This window comes from Rattus norvegicus, chromosome 1, assembly GCF_021556685.1.
Source record: "Rattus norvegicus strain SHRSP/BbbUtx chromosome 1, alternate assembly SHRSP_T2T, whole genome shotgun sequence".
NCBI lineage: Eukaryota > Metazoa > Chordata > Mammalia > Rodentia > Muridae > Rattus > Rattus norvegicus.
In genome coordinates this window covers 76,952,236-76,964,859 of record NC_141534.1, presented here as the reverse complement: position 1 = coordinate 76,964,859, position 12,624 = coordinate 76,952,236, and the positions used below count along the sequence as shown (strand labels likewise).

General features: G+C 46.9%; 1 protein-coding gene across 2 annotated transcripts in view; it reads left to right on the top strand.

Annotated features, from left to right (window-relative positions):
* Positions 1-324: 324 nt before the first annotated feature.
* Positions 325-12,624, top strand: part of Cacng7 (calcium voltage-gated channel auxiliary subunit gamma 7) — a 31,181-nt gene continuing 18,881 nt past the window's right edge. The window contains exons 1-4 of one of the 2 annotated variants that reach the window (NM_080695.2): positions 325-564; positions 3,934-4,158; positions 5,689-5,775; positions 6,120-6,260. In NM_080695.2, coding sequence (NP_542426.1) covers positions 3,963-4,158; positions 5,689-5,775; positions 6,120-6,260 — 424 coding nt within the window. In that variant the 5' untranslated portion in view covers positions 325-564; positions 3,934-3,962. The remainder of the gene's footprint in view (positions 565-3,933; positions 4,159-5,688; positions 5,776-6,119; positions 6,261-12,624) is intronic. The other variant, XM_087596959.1, reaches the window with a different exon arrangement.

The window sequence follows — 12,624 nt, the reverse complement described above, 5'->3', positions numbered from 1 at the left end:
TCCACTTCCAGGGCCTCAAAATCTCTGAGCCGCTGGAGTGGTGGGGGTGGGGACACCTGAAACTACTCCATCTCTGTCTCCCCTTTTCTGTCTGTCTTTTCTAGTCTCAGAACTCAGGATTCTGGGTTCCAGAATCTCTCTCTCTCTCTCTCTCTCTCTCTCTCTCTCTCTCTCTCTCTCTCTCTCTCTCTCTCTGCCCTTCTCGGGCTCTCTGCCTCTGTTTCTATTCTCTCTCCCTCCCTGCCTCCCCCCCTCCCTCCTGAAGGCTCATCTCATTCCCTCTCTGCATCCTCTCCCTTCCTTCCCGCCCCTCCCCTCCTCCGCATTAGCCAATGAGCGGCCGCCGGTCCCTGCTCCGGGCTGCGTCCGCTGAGTGAGGCCGCGGGCGCGGGGGGTGGGGGGTGGGAGGCCGGGAGGGGGCCGGGACGCCGGGCTCGGGGGCGGGGGCGGGGGGCGCGGGCACCGGAGACCCCGGTGGCGGCAGCGGCGGCCGGGGAAAACCGCGGGGCCGGTCATGCGGCTGCGGGGCCCGCGGCCCAGAGCGTCCGCCCAGCCCTGAGAGAGGTAAGAGCGAGGGGAGGGTCCGGCAAGGCAAGGGGGCTCCAAGCTAGACCACTCTCAGCCGGGGTTGGGGCTCCGGGATGTTAGAGGAGCTCCAGGAACCGGATCCCGAGGGTTCCAATGTTGGGTTTGGGAAGGTTTTGGCGGACAGAGGAATATTTGGGCCTGGTGGATCCCAAAGGACCTGGGGTCCTACGGTCCGAGAGTAAGAAAACAAACTCGTGGTGTTTGAGAGTTCAGAGAACGTCGCCTCTGGGCTGTGCCTCTAGGCGGGGTCTTTGAGGAAGCGGGTCACGATGAAGACGGAGAGCTCAGGCCGGCAAGCTGTGAGTCTGGGAAAGGGTCTTTAGTAAAGCGGAGAGTTACAGTCTCCAAAGATATTGAAGGGAGATGGAGTTTGGACTTGGGCTATGAGGAAAGGCACTTAAGCCATTCAGATATCCAGATCATGGAAACGCTGGGGTAAAGGGTCAGAAGGAGATTCCAGGCCTGGTGATGGTGGAGGTGGGGTGTCCCAGAGGTGGAATGACTGCTGAATAAAGAGCTCTGTGTGGGTCAAGTAGAAAGAAGATGAACTGGACGTGAGAAGGAATGAGATTAATGTGAGAAGTGAGGAGAATTGGAAAGGTCCAGCTTCCCAACTGCGAGTCTAGTAGGAGGAGCAGACCCGAAGGCTGAGGTCAGCTACCGGGACCAAGACAGTCGGGGTGATTGGGTAGAGATAATGCTTGTATGAGCTGAGTATTGGAAGCGGTGCAAGCAGCTGGCAGTCAAGCCCCAGAGCCACTTGGAGGGGGATGGGAAGAAAAGCTCAACACAGCTCTGTCAAAATCTAAGTCTCTGGGTCCTCCAGGAGGCTGGGGTTGGAAGTGATGGGCTCTGGACCTAAGAGTACAGGTGGTGACTCTGATCCTATGGTCTTTATTGGGATGAGGTAGAATCCCAAAGCACACAGAATTCTGATTGAGCAAAGTAGTGCATTATGTCTTAATTGCACGTTGGGGAAATGTTTGGGGGAGGTGTCTTAAACTTTATAATGAAAAAGATTGTGGGTGGGAGCTGGAGAGATGGCTTAGTTAAGAACACTTGCTGCTCTTCCAGAAGACTAGAGTTTGGTTCACAGCACCTGTCAGGGATTCACAATTGTCTCTTAACTCTAGTTCCAGTGGATCCATCACCTCTGGCTTCTTCCAAGGTATCCACCATCTCTAGCCTTGGGGTACATTCTCTTGAACATACCCACTTGCAGACACACACACACACACCCCTATACAGATTTTGCTTTTTTTAAGGGGATGAGTATAACTCTGGTTATAGAGGACTCTGACTGAGGTAGTTTGGAGACACCAAGGTGAGTCCTGCAGGCACATTATTGCATTTCATGTCCAGAGATTTCTTTTAGGGATGTGGTGGTATAAGAATTGTAGATAAAGAATTTGGGGGCTGTTGAGATGGCTCGGTTGGTAAAGGTGGTTGCTTTTGAGCCTGATGACCTCAGTAAGATCCCTGGGACCCGCATAGTCAGAAATACCAACTCTCGAAAGTACTTCCACAGGAGCGCCATGGAGATCACACACACACACACACACACACACACACACAACACACACACACACACACAACACACACACACACACACACACATGATTAAGGCATACATACATACGAAAAAAATTGGAAACCTTCAAGACCTCCTCCTAATTAGAACTTCTAAGCTCCTAATTAGAACTCAGGAAGTCTCAGATATAAACTGACTGGGTAGTTCTTGCTTAGAGAATACAGGACTTAGATATTCCTGATGGAAAAGTTCTAGCATGGGATATCAGAGTCCAGAGTCTGGCAGAACTTGGAGGGTGGGAATGAGGAATTCCTGATTGGAAAGTCAGTTCAGAGTGCTGTTTTCATGTTTGCTGGACGAGGGACATTGGTTTCAGTGGAGCGTTCTGGTTGGGAATGCTGGGTCTGAAGGGCTCAGCTCAAGCTCTTGATACTCTAGAATCTCGAATACAGATCACAGCTTCAAATCTCTGGGTCTTAGTGTCCTGGAAGAGATTGCAGTACTACAGGATCATGGGCCTGCCTGGACTAAGAAGGGTTAGTTCTGGGTCTAAGATTGAATAACTGGCTTGACCCCAGGCTAGGGAGATGGCTCAGAGTATAAAGCATAAGGCACAGAAGTGTGAGGAGGATCTGAATTCCGATTCCTAGAACCCACGTAAAGATCGTAGCATGGATCTGCAATAGAAGAATTTCTATGGTGAGAGGGAGGTAGACATAGGAGAATCTCTAGTTCGAGTTTGCATACCAGCTTGGCATGTGAAAGGGCAAACAAGAGGCTCTATTTCAAGCAAGGTGGAAGGAGACGGACACCTGAGGTTGTCCTCTGACCACAACACATGTGTGCCCATACTCATGTGAGCAACACACACACACACACACACACACACACACACATACACACACACACAAAGTGGTGACTTTAGAAAAAGACAAACAACTGAGCACTAAGGTTAAGATAAGCATTCCAAAGTATCAACTCAGGAGAAGGACTATGCTCAAAGTCTTATGTAGGTCTGAAGTCAAGTGTGGGAGTCCAGGTTATGGGGTTAGGGAGCCTTGAGTGGTGACCTACTTTGGAGGTTATTGGAAGTGATTCAGAGACAGTTCTAAAGAACACATTTCAGTATACCAGGTCAGAGCATAGAGTTAAAGCTGGGAAGCCTGGGATAGAATTTCCAAATAAATTGAGTTATCCGTCATTCAGTGTCTAAGCCTAGCACTGTAGTTCTGCTTACAATGTGGTAACAGATCCTTCGGGAGGGGTCCAGTGCTCACAGCTGAGGATTTAAATCAGGGCAGAGTTAGGTTTGCATTATCAGATTCAAATTTGAAGCTGTCGATCAGGCTAGTTTCTGAGTCACTGGCTTCCTTCAAAGCTTTAGGACTCTCCTAAGGTCCGGCTTCTAAAATTGGGCTTGCAAGCCAACCTAGGAAGTTGGATCTGGGAGACTCTGTCTTGGGTTGAGAATTTGTAATCTCATCAGAATCCTGATACTCCGGTCTGAGATGTGTCTTGAGTCAAGAATCATCTTCAGGTCTGACTGAAGACTGTGGAAGTCTTGTCTCAAGTTGAAGATCTGCATCCACAAAGACAAAGCACAGTGATTGGTCAGGGGAACCCAATATGGAGATTTGGAGTCAACAATTTTATGTCTCTTTTCAGAGTTCAGGGCTGGGATGGCTATTTCATTGCGCAGAATCAGACTGGAGTTTGGTTTTGGACTTTGTGTCTCTGACCAGAGCTAATGTCTCAGATCCCTGCACGGGTCTGAGGACTCTGGCCACTCTCTACTATAAATTCTGGTCCTGCAGGCCCCACAGGGCGCCCCCCGCCGCTCAGGATGAGTCACTGCAGCAGCCGCGCCCTGACCCTGCTGAGCAGCGTGTTTGGTGCCTGCGGCCTGCTCCTTGTGGGCATCGCGGTCAGCACGGACTACTGGCTGTATATGGAGGAGGGGACCGTTTTGCCGCAGAACCAGACCACCGAGGTCAAGATGGCGCTGCACGCTGGCCTCTGGAGAGTCTGCTTCTTTGCAGGTGCCCCCTTGCTTGTCCTCACTCACCCCACAGTCCTTATTTATAGTTATTCCAAGAATCCAGAAGTCGATCTGTTTTGATTTGTTTAACTTCTCCCTTGGAAGTTAAATTTCAGCATAAAACCCTCATGCTTACCCCTTTATTCCCTAGATATTGAAGCTCAGATACTCAAAACCCATATCTCTAACCTTCCTCCCCTGTCTGAAGAACTCTATTGGAAGTCAGCAGCCTAGGGACAGGGACGTGCTTCATTAGATAGGGTGCTTGGCAGCAAGCCTGATGACCCGTAATGGTGACAAGAGAGAATTTACTCCCAAAAGTGGTCCTTTCATTTCCACACTTGCACCCCATACAATCACACCTGTAATCCCTAAAAACAAATAATATAATTTTTAACTCAACAATTAAAAAAAAAAAAACAGAATTCTAGGACTAGAGCTTTAAGTAGCTCACTAGGTAGAATTTTTTTTTTTTTTTTGGTTCTTTTTTTCAGAGCTGAGGACCGAACCCAGGGCCTTGCGCTTCCTAGGCAAGCGCTCTACCACTGAGCTAAATCCCCAGCCCCTAGGTTTTAGCACACGCCCTAGAACTTTATAAATTATGTGTGGTGGTATATGTCTATAATCATAGAACCTGGGAGATTAGAGGCAAGAGGATCAAGGTCATCCTTAGTGCCATAGGGAGTTCAAAGCCAGCCTGAGATACATAAGAGTCTGTCTCAAAGAGAAAAGGAAAATAAAAAACAAAACCGGTTACCATCTAGATTCAGAACTTGGCTGCTTGGACAGTTCCAGTGTTTCTTGAGTGAGAAAGATTCCTTCCCTGCAGGCTGAACATTGAGACCATTTCCTTTTAGAAACCCTGGCTTTAGCTGGGGCAGCACTGCACACCTTTAAACCCAGCACTGGCGAGGCAGAGGCAGGTGGATCTCTGTGAGTTCCAGGTCAGCCTGATCTACAGAGTGAGTTCTAGACAGCCAGGGCTACACAGAGAATCTCCGTCTTGGAAAAAAAAACAAAACAAAAGCAAAAAGAGAAAAACAAAGCAAGAAAAGAGATCCCAGCTCCCTGGACATTAGGAACACAGAGTCCTCATCCACAGCTCCCTTCTCATTTAGAATGTCAACATCCAGCCCTGCCCTCCTTCACCCTCCAATGCCCAGAACAACCAAGATCTTTCAACATACCGTGACCGCTTTACCATTGAGCTACATCCCTAGCCTTCTCTTTACTTCCTATTTTAAGACAGAGCTTTATTAAATTGTCCAGGCTGGATTTAATCTCATTATGTACCAGCTGGCCTTGAACTTGCAATCCTCCTGCCTCAGACTCCCCATTAGATATGATAGCAGTCCTGTATCCCCATGCTCAGCTGACTTAGCCCCTTCTCTCCAGCCCCAAGAACAGCGCAGATTGTAAATTTTGGGTGAGATTTCCTGTTTTCATCCTGGGTCCTGTTCTGCCTCTGAAAGCCTCTCTCCAGACCTGGAGCCCCTCCTCCACATTTGCTTTTTATCTTCCTTCCCACCAGGTCGGGAGAAGGGGCGCTGTGTGGCTTCTGAGTACTTTCTTGAACCAGAGATCAACTTGGTGACGGAAAACACGGAGAATATTCTGAGTGAGGGGGAGCAGGGAAGGGGCCCAGGCAACAGGAGGGTCTGGAGGGAAGGGGCTGGACTAGGTTAGGGAAGGGAGGGTTCGCAAAAGGTGAAGAGGGTTGAAGGAAGGAGGAAGAGTGGGAGAGGGGAGGTCAAATAGAAATGTCTTGGCTGGGATGAGCACCAGAAGCTGTGTCAAGGGCGTGGCTTGGTTGAGGACAGAGGAAGCAGAGGACCCAAGCAGATAAAGGGATGGAGTTCCTGGGCGATGGGAGAAGCTAAAGGGAAGAAGTGAAGGGGATGGAGAGGTGTCTTTCCGGAGACTTGTCCCTCACACCCGCTTCTCCTTGTCCACGTCCCCCAGAGACAGTACGCACGGCTACACCCTTCCCTATGGTCAGTCTCTTCCTTGTGTTCACCGCCTTCGTCATCAGCAACATCGGCCACATCCGACCTCAGAGGACCATTCTTGCCTTCGTTTCTGGCATCTTTTTCATTTTATCAGGTGAGTCCAAGGAACTGTAGGGCTGGGGCAGGGGTGAGGAGGGGAAAGACTTCCAGGAGCTAGGGAGGGACCTTCTTCCACTGAGTGGTTGATTTGATGTGTGGCCTAGGAGGCATAGTGCCAGTGCACTGTGCTGTTTAGAGGACTAAAGCAAAGCTCCATGCTTAATTAGGTACCGGGCTCTGTTCTGAAACAAGCCAATGAGGTGAGGGCTATTAATAGTCCCATTTTACAGATATGGAAACAATGGCTCAGAGGGATGAAGTCATTTGCTCAGGGCCAAAAGAGTGAGGTGCAGAGTTGGGAGTCAAACTCACTTAATTCGCCTCCAGAAGTTGTATTTTTAACCAGCACAGTTATTTTTGCAATTAACAGTTTACAGAGCTCTTTATCTTGGGTGCAATATTTTATTATTTTAATTTTTCTCCCCCAAACAAACAGACAAGAGTTTTATAGTGAGCAATCACAGGCCCATCACTTCCAGTCAGCTGATGGTCTGTTACTGGGTTTACATTTTCTTCTATCGGTACGTGTGTTGGTTTTTCTTTCTTTTTCTTCCATCCCATCCCCATGTCTCCCTTCCTTGCCATTTTCTTTTGCCTTTCCCCCTCTCCCCTTCCCTTCACTTTCTTTTTTCTTCCTTTTCCATTCTTGGAAAAAGGGTCTCAAATAGCTCGGGCTGCCTTCAAATCCACTGTGTAGCTGAGAATGACCTCGAATTTCTGAGCTTCCTGCCCTTACCTTCCGAGCACTACAAATATGGTCATAAGGCATCACACCCAGTTTATGTGGTGCCAGGGATCAAAGCCAGGGTCTCATGTACCTAGACAAGCACTGTACCACCTCAGCGATAGTCTGGTCCTTTATCTTAGCTTCTGTCTGTCTTTCTGTCTGTCTGTCTGTCTGTCTGTCTACCTATCCATCCAATCTACCTAACTGTCCATCCATCTATACATCTATCTGTCCAGCTATCCTTCCATCCATCCATCTCTCTATACATCCATCTATCCATCTATCTCTCACGACTGTTTTTTAAACATTTTAAGGTGTAGTTCAGGTGTTCTTCACAGTGCATGCATTAACTAGAGTGTAGATTTCATCTACAGCTCCTTCTGTCTTCTGAGGTGCAAGGCTCTTTATCTTTAGCACGTGTAATCTCACACTGCATCCTCGAAAAAGTCTATGGGGTGTTGTTAGCGCTCACCTGAGAAAGTGAGGGTTCAAAGATCCACACATTCAAGTCACCAACACGTACTGCTTCCAGATGATGCTGGTGTCTGGAGATCCGAGCGAAGTTCTTTGGGAAGTCTTTCTTATCCTTCTAGCTCTGTCCAATCCAATTCATTCCAGATCAGTTTTCTGTAATTCCATATACTTTGTCCCATCGACCCAATCTAACTAACCCTGATTTATTGTGACTTAATCCTCCAATTCAATCCAAATTAATTAATCATTACTTAAATTAAGTCAAGTCAGGTCCTTATAATTGACTGATATTTAAATATGTGTGTGTGTGTGTGTGTGTGTGTGTGTGTGTGTGTGTGTGTGTGATACATATGAGGTATGTGGGTCCCTACACACATGTACATGTAGAGCCACAGTAGGATGTTGTGACCTTCATTCACTTGCTGTATTATTGCCTTGATAAAGGGTATACTACTGTCCGGGAAGCTCACCATTTCAGTTAGACTGGCTCCAATGAGGTCTATGGATCTACTTGTCTCTGCCTCGACTCCCCAATGCTAGGGTTACAGATGTGGGTAGCCAAGGCCCACTTGGTAAATAGATACTGGAGATTCAAACTTGGGTACTCATGCTTGAACACCACGCATGCTTATCCACTGAACCATCTCCTCATATATAGGTATGCAATCTGTCACAATCTATGGTGTTTCCTCTTCACTCTGCTCTCCCATAGGCTACACTTGGGTCTGTCCTTATAGTTCACTGTGGAAGAAGTTGCAGAAGGATGTCCCTGCTCCTCCCCCAGCTCTCTTGAGGCCAAACCTTCCCCAAGCCTTCACCCTAACCCGAGAAGACCTTTTCCAAGCAAAGCAGGGTGCAGCCTCAGTGCAGACTCAAATCACAGCATTCGAGCCAGACACCGAGCTAAAATAAGACATGCTGGATATCACGATCCGAAAGTGTCAGAACAGAAAGGGCTCATCATTTCTGCGATGGAAAAATAGTAGCCTAGAGAGAGAAAGTGGGGCAAGAGTGCATCCCATGGGAACTTTTATTCAATCTACCCAGTATGTTGTATATAAAGTCCCTCTGTTTGCAGATCACAGGAATGGAACTGGTTGATTCAGCCAGTCAATGGCAGAGCTGGGCTTTGAACCAAGTGTATTCTGATTCTAAAAGCCACTGTGTAAGCAGTGAACCAGTAACTGTCTGCCCAAGGTCAAACCGCAGATTAATGATGCCTTTGGGGCTGGAAGTCAGATTTCTGGTCTCCAAATGGGAGAGACTGATGTCGTGTGTGTGTGTGTGTGTGTGTGTGTGTGTGTGTGTGTGTGTGTGTGTGTGTGTGGTGTGTGGTGTGTGTGTGTGTGTGTGGTGTTCTACTTTGATTTCTGTTATTGTAATAAAACATCCAGACCAAAAGTAACTTAGAGGAGTAAAGTTTATTTGGCTTATAATTCTAGTCCATCATTTCAGGAAAAGCAAGGTGGGAGCCCAAGCAGCCATTCACATCACATGTGCAGTCAAGAGCAGAGAGAAACAAAAGCACCCATGTTCCTACTTGCTTTCTCAGCTTGAGTCTTCTACTCTTATATAGCTCAGGGCCTAGCCCAGGAAATGCCCACATTCAAGATGGATCTCCCCACCTCAATTAATATTTGAGACAACCCCTCCAATCCCCAGATGATCAGTCAGGGCAAACTGATCTAGATAATTCTTCATTAATACTCCCTTCCTCGTGGGGCTAGAGAGAGAATTAAAAGCTCTGAAATCTTCTTCCAGAAGATCTTAGTTTGTTCCCAACACCCACATTGGGACAGCTCACAACCTTCTTTAACTCCAGCTCTGTAGGACCTGGCCTCTTCTGGCTTCCACGGGTCTGTGTACTCACATGCACAAATCTCTATATAAACACACAAATAAAAATATTTAATGTTCATGTACCTTAGTTTAAAATGCGAAAAAATAAAGACTCCCTTCCCAGGTAGAACTACCCAGCACAGAAACATAGGGAGGAGCTTAGACAAACTTTTCTATGTAGGCCAGAAATTCATGGCAACCCACCTACCTCAGCCTCCCTAGTGCTGGGATTATAGGCCTATGTCACCATGTACAGACTGAGTCTTTCTTGAATTCATTTTAGAGCAAATAGAGTTTAGTCTATTCACCGTATCCTGCGGTATTTGCTGATGCTCCTTCTTCAAGCTTGTGTGGTTTTAGAAGCTAAGTCACTTGCTATAACCTTTGAGAGATGTGGTCTCAAATCCCCTACTGCCTGGATGAACTCATTCTGAGAGGTGAGAGATAGCTTACAAAGAGGAAAGTGTTACTTTGGCTCATGATTTTGGAGATTTCATTCCATGGGTTGGGTTGGCTGACTCTATTGCTGTAGTCCTGGAGAGGTAGCACATCATGACAGCAAGGGTCTGTGACTGGGGCTGGGGAGATGGTTCAGTTGGTAAAGCGCTTGCCTTGCAAGATTGAGAACCTGAATTCGAATCCATAGCACCACAGTAAAAAACAAACACACAAACAAACGGTGACCAGAGCAATGCATTGCCTGTAACCCAAGCACTGGGGAGGTAGAGACAGGAGGTCCTTCAAGCATACTGACTTAGCTGAATAATGAGCTTCAAGTTCAGTCAGAGATTCTGCCTCAGAGAATAAGGCATAGAGTGATTGGTGAAGAGTCCAGGCCTCTCACCCCACCCAGTTCTCTCTTTGTCCTTTTTTTAAAAAATCAACTTTATTTTATTTGAAGATTTATTTGAGAGCATCAGATTTCATTACAGATGGTTGTGAGCCACCGTATGGTTGCTGGGAATTGAACTCAAGACCTCTGGAAGAAGAGTCAGTGCTCTTAACCTCTGAGCCATCTCTCCAGCACCCTCGCCCCCAACACCTTTGTCTTTTTAAAAAATATTTTATTTTATTTTTAATTATGTGTGTCTGTGTATCTGCGTTGGGGTATGTGCACAGGAGTGGAGGAGAGAGGAGGGCATCAGATCCCTTGGAGCTAAAGTTACAGGTGCTGGGAGCTGAACTGGGTTCTCTGCAAGAGCAGTACACACTCATAACTGAGTTCTCTCTCCATCTCCTGCATGCATATCTAAACCCTCCCCCATCACCACCATCATAAACAAGTGTTGAGTTGGACAAAGTTGCTAGAAAGCAGAGACAGTGAGTGAGGACCAGGCCAGGACAAAACTATTACCAAGGACACATCCCCAAGAGATCTAATTTTAGGCTAAGTCTTACCCCACAGAGTTTCTACAAGCTTCCAAAATCACACTCCCAGCTGGGGGACAAACTTTCCACGTATGCACCCGTGGGGGTCCATTTCACAATCAAACCATAACGTGTCACAAAATATTTCTTTTCGTTGTTGTTTTTTCTACCAGGAAATTAAAAGTGTAAAACCCATCCGTAGCTTGCAAACCAAACAAAAGCAGACAGAAGAAGAGTTGCAGTTGTCCAAACCCTGATCTTAGTCATGGGCATGACGTTTTTGGGCTGTAACAGTAAGTGTTCAGCAGTAGTAGAACACGAATTAAGCAAGGACTATAATAGTAGTACACTGGTAGGGTGTTCATCTAGCTTACAAAAGCCCTGGCCCAGATTCAGTCCTCAGCATCACAGGAACAAAGCACAGCTATAATCCCAGCCCTTGGGAGATGGAGGCAGGAGAATCACAAGTTCAAGCCCATTTACATCTACTTAGTGAGTTCAAGGCCAACTTGAGCTACAAGAATCCCTGTCTCAAAAACAACAACAACAACAACAAAAAAAACAAAAACAAAAAAACAAAAAACAAAAAACAGAAGCGGAACAAAGTAGAAATAAGTGGATGATTACATACATGTGTTGGTATTGGTAGTGTCACCACAGACTTGTTTAGGATTGGGCAGGTCTGCCCTATGTGAATTGCATTATTTCCTTGACTATTAGTATCTCCATTTAAGGTTTTTATTATCATCATCGATGTCACTGTTACTATCTGTGTGCATGTCTGTGTGTATATGATGTCTGTGTGGTCAGGAGTGCAAAGGCATAGTTGTGGAGGCCAGAGGAAAGCCTTGGGAAGTCAGTTCTTTCCTTCCACCTTTGGGGGTTTCAGGGATCGAAGTCTGGCATGCACGACAGGCACTTCTGCCCACTGAGCCGTCTCCCCAGGACCAGTAGCTTCATTTAACCCTGTGGAAGCAGAAGCAGAGGAATAGTGGGTCAGCGATAAGTCTGGGATTCCAGACCAGGCACTTTCACTGCAGCTCTGTGACAGCCCACTGAAGTCATAGCTCCCAAAGCTATCGGGCACATGTCTGTAACCTCTCTGGAGGCCAAGGCAGGAAAACAGAGTTTTCGAGCAGTCTGCCCAGACTACACAGCAAGACCCTGTTCTGAATGAACATTAAAAGCACTGGGTATGGTGGCATACAACTTTAATCGTAGTGCGTAGGAGGCAAAGACAGGCAGATCTCTATGGGTTCAAGGACGGGATAGACTATGTAAAGAGTTCCAGACAACCAGGGCTACGTAGTGAGACCTTGTCTCACAGCTACCAAACTTGTGTCATTCCACTACTCAGGAGGTGGTTGGGGTAAGAGGATCAGATGTTCAAAGTCATCCTTGGCTACGTAGTGAGATCAAGACCAGCCTGGGCTACACAAGACCCCATCTCAAAAATCCAACCGAACAGAACTCCATGCATTATATCAATACCTTAGAGTTTAAAAGTAGAATGACGTGGTCTAATTGCCATGTTCCCAGTGAAGACAGGAGTCGCTTCAGGGTTTATCATTGATAACATCAGAACTCAAAACTGGAGAACGTGGTGTTGGAGGTTGGGGCAGGAGAAAGGAAGGGAGTATCTGGTTGTCAAATATCCCTCAAGGGTTTGGAGAATAACTGGAGAGTGAGAGACTTGATTAGTTTTTGTTTGCTTGTTATCATTGTTGAGACAAAAGACCTAATAAAAGCAACTTCAGGACAGAAGGATTTACTTTGGTTCATGGTTGCAGGGTGCAGCCTAACCTGGTGGCAAGAACATGAGGCAACTAATCACATTGCATCAGTGATCAGAAGCAGGGAGCCATGAACTCTGTGCTCAAATCGCTTCTCTTTTTTTATTCAGGACCCAAGCCAATGAGATGACGCCACCCTTATTTAGGGTGAGATTTCC